The sequence below is a fragment of the Anopheles marshallii genome, chromosome 2, assembly GCF_943734725.1.
Source record: "Anopheles marshallii chromosome 2, idAnoMarsDA_429_01, whole genome shotgun sequence".
NCBI lineage: Eukaryota > Metazoa > Arthropoda > Insecta > Diptera > Culicidae > Anopheles > Anopheles marshallii.
The window spans coordinates 39,760,253-39,778,614 of NC_071326.1; the positions used below are offsets into that span (position 1 = coordinate 39,760,253).

At 41.2% G+C, this 18,362-nt stretch overlaps 2 protein-coding genes across 2 annotated transcripts; both read right to left on the minus strand.

Moving 5' to 3' along the window:
• Positions 1 to 823: 823 nt before the first annotated feature.
• LOC128717950 (chymotrypsin-C-like) lies at positions 824 to 3,038 on the minus strand. Its single transcript, XM_053811626.1, has 5 exons — positions 3,030 to 3,038; positions 2,801 to 2,942; positions 2,041 to 2,743; positions 1,739 to 1,808; positions 824 to 838 (listed from the first exon to the last, which is right to left on the minus strand). The coding sequence occupies exons 1-5, from the start codon at positions 3,036 to 3,038 to the stop codon at positions 824 to 826; spliced, it is 939 nt and encodes a 312-aa protein (XP_053667601.1).
• Positions 3,039 to 14,017: 10,979 nt separating this feature from the next.
• Positions 14,018 to 15,418, minus strand: LOC128717953 (uncharacterized). Its single transcript, XM_053811628.1, has one exon. It carries the CDS (start codon positions 15,416 to 15,418, stop codon positions 14,018 to 14,020), a length of 1,401 nt encoding a protein of 466 aa, XP_053667603.1.
• Between the last annotated feature and the right edge of the window lie 2,944 nt (positions 15,419 to 18,362).

The window sequence follows — 18,362 nt, forward strand, 5'->3', positions numbered from 1 at the left end:
ATTGTTTTATTGCATGGTAATCGTGTGATAACGTCTTTCAATTGCCGGAAGGTATGAAGCGGAAAGACTTTTTTTTTCTTTTTTCAAGGAAAATTTACCCACCCCTCGTGGTGTTTGCCCGGTGTGTGCGGAAAAGATTTGTGCGATCGTCGTATTTTTCTATGTCAGTCGATTGTTATCACTATTCTTGACGGTTCTCCATAATTTACTTCTTATTTTATTCCGCTTTGATGGGCCTTTTTTGCACAAAGATGTCAAGTTAGACGACTGATGCGGTTGTGCACAACTTCCACACAGAAAACATAATAAAACGCATTATGTAATAAACAAAATGAAACAAATCGTACAAGCAATTGCTAGCTGTGAAAGATGTTTATTTGTAGCAAATCCAGTCTACTCATTTTCGAGAAGTTTCGCTTCAGTAGGTTTGCCCATTGTCAACCAACCAGAACATGCGTTGACAGGTGTATCTGTAAACCATAATAACTGCTATTGGTTGACGGCTGCCACGACGCTGGAACACTGGATTATGGTGATAAGCTTTCGACACTGAATGTTATTCTGTTATGATGGTTGGTTTCATGCGAAACCACACAAGCTATGCGATAAAATGTAGCTGACAGCTGTGATAGAATTGCAATGAGTTAGTAAAATCGGTTCCCAAACGGTTCCGGTGCTAGCAAAACCATTTCCATCACCATCGCAGGGATGTTACGCTGGGCATATTGCTGCTGAAAGCAATCACTCATCGACATGTATAGGATAAGGAATAAGGTTCGTATACGGTTCATTTGAGGCTTGTATGATTGTGGCTAGAATGTGGTTAGCCGCGGATTAGCTGTAATATAGCAAAGGAAGGTTAATGATGCTGGTAGTATGAATACTTTAAGTGGGCTAACCACAGCAAAATAGGTAAGGCAGATATAGTCGTGGATGATTGCAAAAGTTATTTTGTTTCTGCTGATTTTTTTTTATCAGACTAATTTCCATAGAACGTCAGCTGCATTCACCGGGCTTTTTTGACGGATAGCGTTACGCAATCGACGTATTACGCTCAGATAATTCGGTATTCAAGTTTGAAAACGACAATCGTACACGGGTTTACAGTCGTAAAGTTGACGGTTCTAACTAATGAATTCATTAATCGGCAGTATAACCTCAAACACTTTTTCTTTTCAGCCGTCCTTTGCTGGTTGGGTTATTGAGCAAACGAATTTTATTCTTTTATGTTTTCCAAAATCCAATCCATGAAGCTGACCACATTGGTAAACACATCCGGTAGAATCGAAGTGCAATTTCTCGGCCCAATTGATGATATGCCATACAGGACATAACGACTTTTTCCTTGTACTTGCTGCACAAGCTGTAGTGGAGCCGACCCAAATGGCAACAGGCATGATGATAGCTCACTCTGTTTTACACATATTTGATGTGGCGATATATTCGGAGCAAGCTTTCGACATTCCTCAAGTTCGAGAAGCTCACGTAGTGTTCTTTTAAGAACCCACCCAATATATTTCCCATACGCATGCCATGAAGTTAGTATGTAATGGTTTGACTTTTGCCTGCGCAGCTCACTCGTCACCGGAAGACAGATTGGTTTCACATTGGTCTGACTAACGTCAGCTCGGTCTTGCAGTCGAATAAGTGCAATATCGTTCACGATAAACGTACCTCCGAAGTCTGGATGCTCGATCACCGACTCAACTCGTCATATTTGAACTGAAGGGGTACATACCATTTGTCCATCCATCTGTTCACAGTACGTCGTGTTGTACCTATCGTGTACTCCCAACCGTACGGATAATCTGCAATGAAAAATAATCGTCAAAACTGGAACGCATGTGTGAATATTTTCGTGTGGCTTACTGCGGACAACTAAATGCGATCATGGTGCATGACGTGACAGTGATAAGGTAACGATCGCTAATTAATATCGATGTACAGTACGTAACATTCTTCAAATGAGTACATTCTAGCAAACCTATCCAAGGATATCCTTGTAGTACTGGTTTGGATAACTCATCCCGACTAGCATACGGATTGGGACCACAGGTTGACGTTGGTAGCAAACTGATTTTATGACTATTTTCAATCCCTGCCACAATCGGTTGGTCAACCGTTCCACTTATTTGTTGTTCGATCCATTTCAGGTACTTCGCTACATCGGTAAACACGGTGTATTCCTTCGTGTCGCAAATCTTCCCATATTGACGAGGTTTCGTGAAAGACACAATGCCCCGAATAAACCAGGTTCCATTGTAGCTGAAGAATAAACCACCTCCACTATCGCCGTTGCATGCACTGATTCCATCACGATTGCCAGCGCATAACATATCTGAGGTAAGTTGTGAGCCAAACAACGCTCTGTTGCTTTCGATACAGGTAATATGGCTAACGACGGGAATGCTGGCTTCACGCAATGTGTCGGACACATTATCGGTCTCATCAACACCGTATCCGATCACGGTACCCCAAGTGCCAACGATCGCATTCTGATCTTCGCCTCGATTCCACAAGCAAATCGGTTGTACATAATCGGTGTAGGTAATGTCGGTAGCGAGCATAATCAGAGCAATATCGTGGCGGATACCGTTAACGTTGTATTCCGGATGTACGATCATCTCGAAGGCTTCGTGTTCCTGTACACGTTTGCTAGTTACGCTGAGTTGATGTCTTCCAACTTGTACTCTGAGCCGTCTTCGTGCAATAATTCCATTTGGTGTCATCACACAATGTGCCGCTGGAACAAAAGAGTAGCGAGTCATAATGTCAAAAAACAGGTTTGTTACCTTCTTACCCGTCAAAACTGTGTTCTGATCCAGAATTGTTCCTCCACACTGGTAAACGAAGGTACGACCAATGTTGTGAAAGATTGCAGTGTGCCATGGCCAATTCCCTTCTTTTGCTCCGTTACCATTCACAATAAGGAATTCCACCACCTTTCGGTGGCCACAACTTTGCGTTAGGCTTAAATCCACCAGCAACCAAAAGCACAACAATAGAAACGCCACTGGACAGCACCTTACTTGACCCATCTTGAAGCACTGATAATATTTTTCTGTCTGTGTTAGCACAACATTATTGGCTCACAACCGGGTATTTCCTATGGTGGGGAATTCTCAAGCCACAATTCCAAATTAGAGGAACACTTTAATAGAGCACGCACGTGACCATCAACTTTTTAACTTATTGAGAAGCAACGATGAAATCAAAACCGGTTGGTTTGGTTTGGTGGTTTTTGGTTACTAGTTTGGAGATTAGTTGGACCATTCCAAACATCTGTCTGGATGTTGGTGAGCATCGATGCGTGCCCGATGGCGTGCCACGTTTGTGCGTGTTTGTGCACTAAGTTTTGTCGCATTTTGTTTACAGACCCGAACGGAAGGTCGTGATGAGATGATAATAAGATGAGCGAATTTGGATTTCGTTTTCTTTTATTCGCTCGCATTTCCCTCTTTCTTTTCAATTTCTGTAAACTCATCTCGAATTGATTCGAGATTAATTAATTACATAAATATCTGTTCCACATTTCAATTCGACACACGGTTTTGGAAACGATGATGAAACGAACGATGAAGCCTCCAGATTTGGAACATTGCTAACAGCGTAGGTTTTCATAAATTGTCTAAGGTTGGCACACTGGACGATATTGCAGTCGGTTTGATTACCGTGTTTGCTCCCTAGTACTTTGAAATAAAATTGACTAATTATTTCAGGATCAAGAGTTGGTCCATAAATCCATGTTGAACAAATAAAATAGATTCTTGCGGGTCCCATCAACTCGTAAGGACAATAGGCTTTATAAGTGGGTTCCCATGGAAAGAGGGAAACGATTCATCTGCTAGTCTTACAAGTTTATGGGGTCTTTGTTCATAGAATAAGGTGTGATACCTTTAATATAAAATGATAATGATTAGAGCGACGCATATAACTCGGAGGCTAGGAGTATACTAATTAATTATCTCATAATTTAAAAGTGTGTGTTGTAACTACGCACTTGCGTTTGGTATGTGGCAATGCTGTTTACACGTTGTCACCACACGTTTCACGCATAGATAGAGATATTTCTTCTTTCATTAACCGCTTTCGCTGTTTTTACTGTTTTTTAAATGTATTTTTCCCATTTGTGATTTATTTATTTTCCACACCCAAAACAGAGCCCTTTTGACAAAACCTTCGATCGAAAACTCCACTAACACTACGGTCCCATTACACTATGCAAGCACCAATGTGAGTAATGCACATAGTCTGTTATTGAATATGGAAACCCACCCCTAATAGAGTCTCTTTTACTTAAGCAAACCGACACGACTCGCACACTTTGACACACAATGGAATGTGATCATTATTGCCATCAAGTAGCTTAATTTTTGCAGATTTATGTTACCAATTTGAAAGCATACTTAGCGACAAAGCGAGCAAATGTTGAAGGTGTGCTATAAAGTGAAGCTATCGAGCGACGGGCTCGCCCGTGAGTTGCGTAGAGCTCACCGTGAAGACGGAGAAGCAATGTTTCCAGTTTTCGAGGTTGCACTTAGGTTGCCTGTTTGCAGAGAAAACATTAAATGTCATAACAGTTTTAATTTTAATTGCTTTCGGATGGTGATGATTCGTGCGGTTTTTCCTGGGCACGTACGACACCGGGCTACGATGGCAGGAAGGTATGGCGAGTGTCGGACGGAATGGAAAGTGGAAAACTTTTCAACTTCGTTCAAGAACCGTTCTTTTGCTTCATCGTCATAAACTTCAAGCAGTGGTGGTAATGTGGGGTGTGTATCCGGTGCCTTTTTTCAAATCGTTCTAAAATGCAACTGAACTGTAGTATTCACCTCCAGTTCACTGTTGGCCAATGGTGTACGCAAAGTGGAGGGGTAAATTTGTGATTACAGTCACCTACAGCCTTTTAGTATACATTAGTCAAATTCTATGACCTTGCATCAAACCGCCATGGATCAATTATTGGAATCTCGATAAGTTGCAGCAAAGCTCGTTTGTAGGTGCTTAAATGCGGCACGAGCAGCATGCGGGAATTAGATGTAAGTCGTCGTAATGACTTCAGCATAAACAGGCATGCGTGTTGTCTGAATATGCTCGATAAACACCGGTTCTGCTGCAGAAAGGACCTGGCACGGTGTTGGGCTTTCGACATAATCTTCTTACAGCCAAGCGCCTCATAGCTTTTGCGGGCGAAAAGTTGCTGCTGGCCGTCGGTAGCACTCCGCCATGGTCATCGTGATCGATAGGATCAATCGTTACCGGGGTAACTGTTTGTGGCAGCTAATGTAAACCATACGAGCAATTAGAATGGAACTGTAAACGTATGCTATTTCCGTTCGTCTGTAAAAGGTGGCTTACATCGGAATGATGGACAGCAGAAATACGAATGAGTTCAGTTTGTGCGAATTGATTATTTCGTAGTACAGTTATGAGGATTAACTGTGTTAAATTGATTAACAAAATGCAAAAAATGATTATACCGGACATATTTTACCCAGAATCCTTTAATCTTCTATATAAAACATGAGCAGCAGTGGTTAGAAAATGAGTAGCAGATGATCAGTTTGTAGGACAGGGATAATCTTTCACAGCAATTAGTTACGCATTCATCGGTTCCATTTACTGATCGTGGTTTTAGCAACAAAGCACAAGCCTGTATAAGAGGGCCCGCATTGTTAAAGGCTTCCAAAGGAATAGATATCGAAACAAGGGCACTCGGATGTACGTTGAAGATATCGGAACGAATTTGATGCATCCGAGCAGTTGTTTATCAGCGTTGTGCACAATCGGGTTTATATTCTTTCCCATCGAATTTAAAGCTAATTTCAATTATATTTAACCACAAACTTTGGCAACAACGTACGAACGGAAGTTATGATTTATTTCATCGAATAGAATCGTTATTTTCATGCACTGAATGTTATTTGAATTAAATTTACTATAGCAGAAGTACACTCTTCTTGATTTAAGATAAACTTGTTCTTTTCTTTTAGCATAGTTTAAAATTACAGGATAGCGATTGTGTCTATCAATGAATATAAAGTGCTTTTAATAACCTTTCTTTTGGAATTAATCATATTTCTCACGACACGTTGTTGGAGCGTATCCGGGTGGAATAACAATTCCATAGCGAAGATTCCATCATCTTCGTAATGATTGTGATTAAAGCGAGTCAAGCCACTTAAATGTGATTCCGATACGGTGAACGAAACGTTTGCGAAGGATGCAAATTATCAGAGAAGCGCATTTGCTGATAGACTCCCCCTTCCCTACAGCCAGCGGAACACTTGATCACAGGCAATCCTCAAATGAGCTCAAAACCTACATTAGGTCGTACGGAACGATTGCGATAGCCTGGGATCGTTTCCGGGCAAAGGTTATGAACGTTCGCCCGCAGCATCGTGTCGTCGTTTCGCCGGAAGAATGGAAAGTGTGCGGAACGGTTCTCCAACTTGGTGGTGGTGGTGGTGGTGTTGCCGGTTCACTTTCTTACCATCGTTAAAGTCAATGATGACGCGCACATCAAAAGGAATAATTTAGGGCAAAACGGAATGCGTTCGGGGTGAGCGGCCGGCTCCGGGTGGGGTAACGCTATTCCGTCCAGGCAAAGCGGAAACGAAAGCTACATGAGGTCGGTCGTTGACGTAACGAATCTCATCAATGCATGAGAGTTCATAAAAACCATTCCGGGAGAAAATAAGAAAATCACATAATGATGTTCAAATTAACTTTGCACGCGATTCACGCAAAGAAACAGCCAACCGTTCGTACCGGTGCCGGCGACTGGCGTGGAAATGATGTGTCGTGGTGAAGGAGGAAATATTGATGCTGAGGAAGCGATAAACATGTAGCATCCTTTCAGCTTAAAGTGCCTTCAAGTGCCACGTGTCACGGAAGATTGAATTTGGTGAAGTAAATAAATAAATCGCTAGCAAAGCAAGCACCATACACCGAAGCTGCCCCGAACTGGACGATAATATTTATGTTTTGATACGGCAACAGTACAATCGTACCGATGCTATGTATCGCTTACGGTTCGTGTAATTGTATCACATTTAATGCGATTTAGGAGTTTTACAAGTTTAGGGACAAAAGGAAATGAGATCAAATATCGCAACCTGCGTGTTGGGTGTTTACGGCCCCAACGAAAGGTGGGCCGTGTATTGTCTTATGTCTTTGGTTTGTACACTATGCGGAAAAAATGTTATTGCTTACATGTTTGCTTTCTTACGTAATTCGGTAACATCGACGAGATCTACGATGTGTTGTTCCGTGTTGGAGAGTTTCCTCAAAGACAGCCTACCCGATACAATCGGGGCGGAGATTTATTTCTTAGGTTGATAATCTTTTCGATTTCCTCAAAGGTTGGCTTTTCTTCTGCTCAGCTCGATCATTGTTTTCGCAATCGTTTCGCAGAGCCGCACACGTTACTGCTCAGGCACGCTGCAGACCACTTTCCCGCGAGATTTCGCAACATTTGGACTTCGGATTTATGTGTTAGTATTTATGAAAGCTCTCGTGGTCCCAAGACGTTTGAAAGTGATGGATATAGCTGAGAAGAAAAAAAAACCATCAATACGAAACCCCGATTGAATTCTCCAACGGAAACCCTTTTAATAATCCGTCGCGATTGCTTGGGAGTCCGAGTAGAAAGCTGGGCGAACATTGTTGTGAGTTAGATTCTTTTCCACACGGCTTCCGGTCAATCCAAGTAAAATCGCAATATTCTACCTTCGGCTGACGGAAGAGGTGAATGGCCGTGCAATATTTTTGTTAGCTTTGGCGAGAAAGCCTATGTCGATTGGAATATCTCCAGTACCTTTGCTAAGATTTACAGCTTGGGCCTATATCCTCTTGTTGTGGGTTAAAATGTCAGTTTGTTATGGTATTATATGGAGATAGGAGTTGTAATTTCTTTTACATTACGTTAAAAGAACTTATGCAGAAGACGCATTCAATGGTTCTAGGGTTTGTTTGCCTTTACACGCCTTTTTTCCTTCGTATTCAACGAAACACATCAGAGATTAATGATGCTTAAGTTGTGTGGCTTTGCCCGTTCTATCGTACCACTAAATGGAGGTTCGGTTGTGGGCTGGAATCAAGCATGAACCTTCGATCGGAAATAAACGCTCCGACATTGCACTTTTTTTTATCCCACCTACCAGTTTTTTTTTTTCGATTTGTGTTTGTTCTCTCCCTCGCATCGCAGTACCGAAGCGAACGAAGATGGGAAAATCTTCATAAATCTTGCATCCATCACGCCAAATGGTAGCCTTTGGCGACCTACGGCGTGGGAAGCGCAACGAGGCCTTCAAAAACCCTTTTCGTGTGCGATTATGGATGTTTATCCTTCGAAACACACATACCTTGCGTGGACTGTTACATATTTGAAGGTTTCACTTGTGCCGACACCGGCACTGTTCGCAAACTGTACGGCACTACGCGTTGAGAGGGATTAGTGGAGCGGTTACATGCGTGCGGTGAGCAATCCTTTATACACGCACTCGTTTTCCCCCTTTCGGTGATGCTAATACTGACGGTCGGCAGCAAGATGTGAAGAAGCTGAAAATCGGTACAAAATATCGTTTAAAAATCCATTTATCTTTTCCAAAATTGATTTTATTGCGAAATGGCGTTCGCACCAGTACGATGTACAATGCAAGCGAAGGTTTTGAAAATTTCGGATGGTAGTGGTAGCTAGTTGAACGATTTGTGGGATGGATTGGTCATGGAGCATAAGGAGTGAACTGAATTTTTATGTGACATTTGCTTTCGTTAAGGGAGGCACACGAGCTACTCGGAAACTCTGCCATTGTGAAGCAGGAATGTTAATAAGGAGCAACGTAGCACGCACACACACACAAAAACTCGTATATTCCAATATGAGATCCTTCTTTTGTCATTTATTATTTCACCACACTTATTATGCCCGAACGGAGGAGTTTGTGAAGAGAAAATGACGGAAATAACGGACGGGGAGGGTTAGTGCCGTGTCCTCTTTCCGTCGCTTGTCAACGCACAAACATTGTGTTATGTTCGTTTGTTCGTCCGAAATCTACGTCGGACGTCAACATATTGAGTGACACGAAACGTTGTTGCCATGATCTTCGAGGGGTTGGTTGTGGCTTTTAGATAGTGAGCAGCTGGGCGGTACAGGGAGCGAACCGACAAGCTTAACGTGGCCTTCAAGTGGTCGTCTGATATTGAAACGATGAAACCTGTCATGTGGATCACGGATGGGATGTTTGGATGAGCGCATAAACAGTGCTGATCCAAATTAATTGTCCCGATAGGAAAGGATTTGGTGGACGTATAAAATACAGCCATAATTTTTAACAAAGTGTGAAATATATTTTAAAACCACATAAATGCACAACATGAAAGTAGTGTTTTTGTATGTTTAAAGCTTAAACAGTATGGTTAAAGGCCCATCGTGTCCATTCCATTTTGGCTTTTGATCCATCTGGCTACAATTCGAAACCACTTTACCGGACGACCATTCAGTCATGCTCGGTGTCAGCTTCTTCAACGTATTATTTGAAACGTTGAATGACTGACGGCATCGAGGCAAGCCAAATACAAGGAGGATCCGTTGGAGATCAGAGCACGAACAAAACTCATTGGGTGAGCCTGCCGAATGGAAATGTATGAACTAGGTAAAAAAAAAATCCCCATAGCCCCATCGTCACACCGTATGAAAAGGAACACTAAGGGGAAGGGAGTAACCGTACCGGTGCTTTGCCCTGTGAATCTGAATTTTAAATCACTCACCGAGTGTCACCAAATTTCACCCACGGCCTGCAAACGCATACTCGAGGAGGCGTAGAAGCAAAGTAGCAGAAAAAAACGAGATTGAGCAAAGAAAATGAGCGCAACATTTACATAAAATATATTATCCTTCCCTTTTGTTGTACTTCCTCGCTTTATCCCTCTGCCCGTTGCAAAGGTCTGCACGTGACACTAGTTTGGCGTTCGGTGGGGTTTCATCTTTCTCATGCTATTTTACGGGCGTTGTGTTTTTTTTTCGCTCCCTCTTTGGTTGAGAAATGTTGATGACACATTTTTCATTCTAAACATTTTTTTTATCTTCAGTGCTGGAAAGGTTTACGATTCGGTAAGGATGGCAGTTTGAAGGAGCTATAATCAACGAGATAAGTTCTATAAGGTCTTACACGGTAAGTGATCTCTGTCCATGGAACTGGATTTATCACTTTGAGCTTTTTAACCAGCTATGTTTTCTTTTAACTTTGTAGTGATTTCAAATGTACATGTACTTATTGTAGTATGTAGCGTCGCAAAAAAGGTGTTGGTTTAAGCCTCTTTAAAAATTGAAGCGAAAGTTACATTGCAGGCCGGAATGTCAGATCTCATGAGTGATGTTTATTGGTTGAGGATCTGATTTATTTTAGCATTTTTATTAGTAATTTCCAGTTTCCTTAAAAAAAAGAGCCATGTGATGAATGCGTTACTTTTGTTGTTTAATTTGTGAAGTGTGCGGTTAAGGCCTGTTTTTTCTCCTGGCCAGGCGATTGAGCAGGCTTAATTGATACCAAACTCAAATATTTACTGGTCGAAAGCTATGCTCCACACATAGTGGGATCATATAGATGTCATGTGTTACGAGTTATTCCGATGTGACCGTTGCAACACTGAGCAATAATATCGTTCTCAACTTACTAGTTTGTAGCGAGAACTAATGAAAAATTGGATAGAATTTAAAACGAGAAAATAGTTGGCAATTTTGCTCCCCTCTTTAAATCATGTTCAAATGTTGCTGCTTCTGTCAAAAACTATTTCGAGTATTATGGATGTGAAATTTTAGATCGCTCGTCTTGTAATTCAACCATGTCTTCATTTGATTACCACCGTCTCTCGCGATCTCTCTCTCTATCTCTCTCTCTCTTTCTATCGGCATAACAACGAAGAAGTCTAAGCCCTGTCATTTCTTAGTCAGTCCTGAGTACGGGAAATTGATCCAGATGGGATTTTGGACCTGTTCTGTCGTGTGAGGAAGTTATAAAAAAAGTAGTTTCGGACGGAAAAAAAGCTTTTCTATTTCCATTTGCATCGATTTAACATTTTTCCACAAATTAGCCATCAGTGAGCAACAATTTTAGAATAACTATTTTAGCAGTTTTTTTTATTTATTTTTTCGCTGTTTCGGAAATAAAATCAACTCTCACATTACATTTACATTTTATACAAAAAGCCGATTTTCCTACTTCTTGTAAAGTAACAAAATACAGTTTGCTTTAAGTATCGCGTCGCTTTTTTATCCATAAACCACCAACCTCGCTTATCGTATAAAGCCCCGGAAGCGGCTTCATGCTCTCGTCTAACAGCGGTATATTTCAACGGCCGTGTATGATTCAATTGATCTTCCCAATTTCCAACGGCGTACCTACGTGACGTCGATGAAGCCGGTAAAATGCGGGCTTTGATGTGGTTTTGCTTTGTGCATCCGGTCGTTGCAATGTGTCCCAGTGGTCCTTTCCATTGTTTTCGGATCGGCATGCTGGGTTTCGCTAGAAGTGCAACTGGCATTCGTTCTGGCCCACTTTGCCCACGCTTGTCACTGTGCAAATGTTTTACGGTTTTGCTGTTACTGACTTGCCCCAGGTTGGAAACCGTTTGTCGGCATTTTATGATTCGATAAAGCACGATGTGTGCGTTGTGCTTAGTGAAAGAAGTTATTAACGAACTATTGAATAGTATTTACATTGGTGGAATTGTTGTTATAAGAAATGATACAAGATTTTTTATTTCAAGTATATTTTAAAGCTAGATTTTACAGTTTTATTGATTATTTTTCCGTTTGGACCCTACAATGGTATAATAAAATTAATTATTTGGTATTCGCATACTGCTTACCATTCTGTATGATAAAAATAGTTTGGATGGTCGAAAAATGTGTATTTACTAGAAAATAAGCAGGTCGATCGGCGTGCTATCCAAATCAAATAGCAAAAGTAAATTGAATCTTCAAAACACAGCAAAATAGTTCCCGCTGGGTTACAAAACATCGAAACAATTTCATTCAATAGCACAAACCAACGAACTGCACCCAGCATCATCGGTCGGTCCACGGCTTAGGAAACACAGATAAAAAGCAAATATTGAACCAAAGTATGGTAATTTGAATAACAAAGGTACCAAACATCAGCCCGTAAGTGAGAAGAGGGACCATTTCCCGACCGCCTGTCGGAAGTAGCAAATGATTTCGGGTGTTTTTGTTCTTTCCCGGCCGGGTCGTACTAGCATGTCCGAGGGAAAACATGAAAAATGACTACAAATTCGTCGTAATGGGATGCGATCTGATATGGCTCTTATGTGCCCGTACCGAGCAGTGGCGGGACTGTGTGTATGATTTTTTGTTTTGTTCTTTCCACCGGTGACAATATCACGATCGCATACGTTCCGTAAGCGATACTGGCGAGAGCGTCTGTCGTCAACACAAACCGGAGGACACACAAAATGAAACGTATCATCATACCAAAAAAAAAAAAGGAAAGCGGTACACAGTGTTTGCGCCTTTTTTCATCTCCCTCTCCTACACCCCTGTTTACTCTCGGTTGGAGGCAAATTTTTTGCCTGCAAGGAAGAAAATTGAGCCATCATATGTTAAATGGAGTGTACGGGCGGCGTGCGGGTGTGGAAGTGAACCCGGGGGTGGTAACGTATGCCGGCGTCTTTTGCTCATGTTGCGTGTAGTTTGATGGGCAAAATGTGTGCCGAATGACGGCTTCGCGATGGGAACTATCTTTTCATTAACATCAGTGCCACATGACGTTGATGATACACTCATTGGGGAGGCATCTGCCAGGTCGACTCATATCTGTTGCAAATTGCTCCCTGATTGCCGTGGCATATTTCCATCGAACAGAAATAAGAGGAAAAACAAACGTACCGACTCAATGGGACGGTTTTGTAATGGGCAGCATTGGTTTTTGGTATTTCTGTCAATCGAGGAAACATTGTTCCGAATCGTAAGATGGTACCAAATCGGTTGAGTTATGTGTTTTTTTCTGTATCAACAAAAACTAATGCGATAACCTTTGCAGTGTACTTACCACAAAGAAAAAAATTATACATGGCCGTAAAATACTCAAGAAAAATGGATAACATTTATACTTTTATTACACAACTATTAATTCCTTATGAATTCCAAACTTTTGTTTAAATGTTTTTGAGCTACAACATATTTTCAGCATTTAATTTTAATGAACGCAAATAAGCTTTTTATGAAAGAATTATTTTCTTACAGTTATTATCGATTCTAATAAATTTTATTATGTGCGGGGCCCGGTGGCATGATGGTAGCGGCGCCGGTCTTCACACGAACTGACCGGACTAAAATCCCATCTGGACCAATCCTCCGTACGCAGCACTGAATATCCATCTATGGGTAAATAAAGTCACAGAAAGCCAGAAATGGCAGACCTAGATCCTTTGTTGTGCCGATGAAGTAGAAAAGATTGTATACACATCAACATATAAACTAATAAATGAATAAAAAAAAATACATGCATTAATAAAAAGGAGTAAAAAATTTTAACAGGCAAACATGACAAATAAATGTATACAATAAAATGGAAAATCAACCTTTCCCGAAACGAAACGTGCTCTAGATGTTTTGTGTAACAGTGCTCGTTGCAAATTTTCTGGAAATTAAATGCAAAATACTTGTCAGAAGATTGATTTGTTTTACAAACTGCTAGTGTTTGAAATTCCTTTTCCTTTTTTTGAATTTGAAAAAAAATCCCAGACTGCAAGTTCATGATCTATTTACCATATTATCGGAAAGTTAGTTCCGTAGTACGGGGGAACGTTTCGGGAAGATTTTTGTCTCATTCCTATCGCTCCGGCGCCGATACCAAATACCCCACTGAGTCGCTCCAGAGGTTCCATATTTTCTTGCATAAATTGTAAAAAACCGATGGAAAATTGAAAAACAAGCAACTGCTGCTGCAGTTCTTACTTATTTCAACATCAAGATGTTTTCTGAATTGAACATAATTTAATGTTGGTGTTTAAATGATGCCCACACGGTCACCTCAACTACAAAAACTACTATCGCGATTACCCATTGCACGGAGAAAAACATTACCAACGGTTTTAGATTGGTTCCTTGTACTACGTTTCGCGCTTGTTTTGCTTGCGTTTTCAATTTTAATATGTTTACACGGGAACGATAACAGCTAACCATTTGTTGTCGCCAATGCAGAGCCAATCCAGCCTCAAACACCCTGTGCTGATATTTTAGAAATGACTGTCGAACGAATAGTTTTGGTTGAAAAATATAAAAGGGTAACATTTCATACACGTTTTCTTCCAGTATGTTATAAGGAATACCTTCAATTTCATTTACAATCATTCCGATGCTTAAAGCAATTCTATTGTCCATAAGAGTTAATCCATCAAACGCTATCGAATTTCCATCGTAAGTCGCTAGCAACCCCTCCAGTTTGTTAAAGTGCGTAGCATTGAAATGCTTTTGATACACGGTAATGTTGCGATTATGTAACGCTTCAATTGAAAAGGCTCCCGGATCTCGAGGGGTTTCGGTGATGTATGAAATGAGCTTCGCTTCATACGCACATTTCAACAGGAAAAACAACACGATCAATGCAGTGGTTGTCATTTTTTCGGTGCATCCTGTGAACCGTAACTGCCGTTTTTCAAACCCAAACAGCGCTAGACTGACGAGGTTGTTGCTGAACCACGCAGGCCGAACGATCTCCAGAAGGTTAAAACCTATGCAGATTGCTATTATTAACCACCAGACAGGCTTTTGTAAAGGCTGCAACAGAATCTCCCATATCGTTAGTAGGCGCCCTTTGGGAGTTGCTATAGTAATTTGTTCCATCTGCATACAGGCAACAGTGAATTTAATGTAGTAATCGAAAAAGAGTCGATTGATTAAAAAATCCTTGTCTGTGTACCTTGAGAAACACACGATCGGCGTTTCGTTTTTGGTACATCGAACTGCTTCGCTATGCAGGTCCAGGTTGAGAGTGTCTGCAAACGTTTGGAACAGTGTTAAATCTTCTCCGGGTATATTTTCACATCCTGTTTCAGTATAGGCGTCCTTTCTGTACGCTGCATAGAGTTGCCGGGTTTGTAACGTTTTCAACCGATCAAAGAACAGCACATCAGAATCCGGATAACCCGTATAGTTTAAAATTCGTAATGGTGCATAGTGAAAGGCATATACCGCATCAATGTTGGTGGCGATCAGTACCACATTCCACAAAACCTTCGTCGCGAGATAGTGTCCAATTTCCATAAGCTGTTTTGCATTGGGGCTACGCTCGAAAAGCACGATCGTCTTACATTCGAAGGGAATGTTTGCTACCCATTGCTGTATGTTGTATTCGTTGTAGGCAAATGTTTTGTTTCCTAGCAGGATAACAACCATGTTGGGTTCCTGCCAGGTGTCCACATATCTGACTCGATGATCCATTTGCACCAGGCTAGTGTAGTTTGCATTGATGTTGAAAGCCAATTCACTTTGTATTGCTGTAAACTTTGGGTGATCAGAAATTTGGAACAACCAACAGATATACACACCAACGTGAAGCTTTTTCTGCTCGTCTTGCGCAAGGCGATTCACGTACTCAACTACATCTTCTTGTCGGTCGGCGATAACTTTGTTCAACAGAACAATCGATATACAAATAAGGAAACTGCTCAACATGTTGGATTGCATTCTGAAAACCAACTGAAGACACAAATTCCATGAGCATGCTTTGTATGGAAATATAATCATTTTTAATCAATCAACACGGTCATGCCATACTGCCGTAATGCATTTAATGAGCAATTTCTTTCGCGTGAGCTGTGGTAGAATGTCAATAATTATCTACACATTACAGGGGTTTCTGCTGCAAGTTAAAAAATAGTAAAAGCGGACGACTAATCCTTTTCAATTTCTGTATCGTATGGTAAAGAGAGATTTATGTGAAACACCGATTTCTCAAGTTTTTCGCTAAATTCTCGATCATTTTTTTTTGAGCTGAGACCCCTGTAAACTTCCACTTGAAGAAGCTTTCATGAAACATTGTAAGTACGCATTGTAATGCAGGTGGCTGCTTTTATTCCTGAATTACTTAAGTAATTAACCTCCTATCCTCTTAAAACATTTAATAGTAAGTAGTAATTAGAATTACTATTATAAGTAGTAATAACTACAGGTTTTATATTGTAAACATGTTAGAAAAAACCTAAAATGTACGATACCGGAAAAGAACATTTGATTTTCTTTCAGCAAGAAGAGACTATTCATAGTACAAACTATCAAACTAAAGCTATCAAAAGTCATGGATGGTAGCCGTTTTCCTGTTTCTTGTTTCATGTAAGGGTCATTAGAATAGAAACCCTAGGGCTAGATGTTTACTCTAGTTACCTTGGCACGTGGCACGAAGGGTCGATATTTAATTATATCAACAAATATCTAACCACATGCTATGCAACACCACTCGTCCCTTCCAAGAGGCACTGTTTGAGACAAGTTCTGCCGAAACATAACAGATTGACAAGCTCTTCACTAGCCATTGCTTGGCATTTTATTCCAAAATGATAAACGATAGTCGACACTTGAGCATGATTTTACACAGATTTTTGCCTAAGGAGGTAGAAAAATACTGCCAAAAATAATGGATCAAACACAAGAAATTCACAAGGATATGGGTAGGATAAAAGGGGCATCATCTTGTTGGATTCAATTAAGTGGTTCGCTCGAAAAGAATGGGTCGATCTAAGCTGCTACGATTGTTTTAACCTTTTTTTTTTGCACACACACTTTCGGCCCTTGTAGTTGCAACCCTCTACACAGGGTGCAGAAGGAGCGAGTTTCCGGTTGCGCGTCAATTTTCGCTGTCCGAAACGGGAAGCAGGCTAAGGATGGGATCAGTTTTCGCAGTTTTTCACCCAAAAGCCTTCGAGCGGTTCGGTAAAAACCAAATCCCGTACACGATTTTGCGTGAGGAGTACGTTAACAACACACCGGACACAGGCGAACAGCAGGGCGAGTTGAAGCGGGAAGTCCAACGGAACGCTCATTGCCAAGGCAGGAGCAAGAATGCGAAAGAAGTTAAAGGGGCATAAGGGAAAGAAACGCATAAAACAAAACTGGCCCAAAGCCCCGAACGGGAAGGCGAAAAAAATACAATCAGCTAAAATGCTACGGCAAATTCCGATCCCGGCTGGAAGTGCTTTAATTTGGTGTTATTTTTGCTAGAGTTTCGTATCCAGTGAAAAGCCAAAATCCGGGGTCCCGGGGTGGATGAGTTTGTGTTTGGGTCATTCTGCAATGTTAATGTCTTTCGATGAAAGCAGGCATGAGTAGAAGAAAAGCAAAAGGGAAGCAAAGCGACGATAAAAGCTGAAGGTTTGTTGAAGAAGGCGAAGAACGAACCGGGGGCGGTGTGATTGGGGATTGTGAGTTTTTTAACGCTCCTTGGCATCAATTTAATTTAGTAAAAATGAAAACAATGGCATTTTGATTGAGTTCTAATGGAGCAAGGATATGTTCGGGTAGAGTATTTTCGCTCAAGCAAGCATTCTGTGTAGAGGCTTTTGACGATGAAATGGATTTTGCACGGTTTTCAATGTTCATGCAAACGGTCCAACGGTCAAATTTGCTATATTAAAATGCCATCAAAATCCGGGAGGAATATTAGAAGGTTGTGATAATTTCGTATGCAATTTTTAAAACGTTGCAAACGATTGCAAATAGATAATAAATATATCAACGACAAGAGTTTGAAAAAATAGTGTCAGATTCACCGTGTCGCTTCATAAATCTTGAAAAACCATTATGCATTTTGTTAAAATGAAATATGTTAATCGAGTGCTATAAATCACAAGTAAATTACATGCCCATCACAACGCCCTAGTTAGTCGTACCGATTGCGACGTACTTTGCCGTAGATGACACCAAATGACCATGTTATAGAAATCATTTCATTCGTTTATGTTTTAACGCATCAGAATACCATCAGCAGTCGCTCATCAGTCTCGGAGATGGAACACGCGCATCAGCCATGATACTGGCACCGAAATGCACACGTGTGGTCTGGAACGTATGCCCCAGCAGCAGCATCCCTTTCGGTCGGCACATTCTGTCGGAGTGTTCCCGTTTTGGCCAATATGTCTCCTACGCTAGCATATGTCTTCGTACTAGTCGTGCTAGTGGCAAATCGGACCACGGAAAAAAGGTGATGAAAAGCTGAAACCGGTTCGCCAGTTCATTATTGGGCATGTGGTTTCCATCTGAGGCATCGCCTACTTTACGCTCGGCGTACGGGTCGCCTCGATCAGCCCACCTTGAAAGCAACCGAAAACGCCGGCTGAAACACACG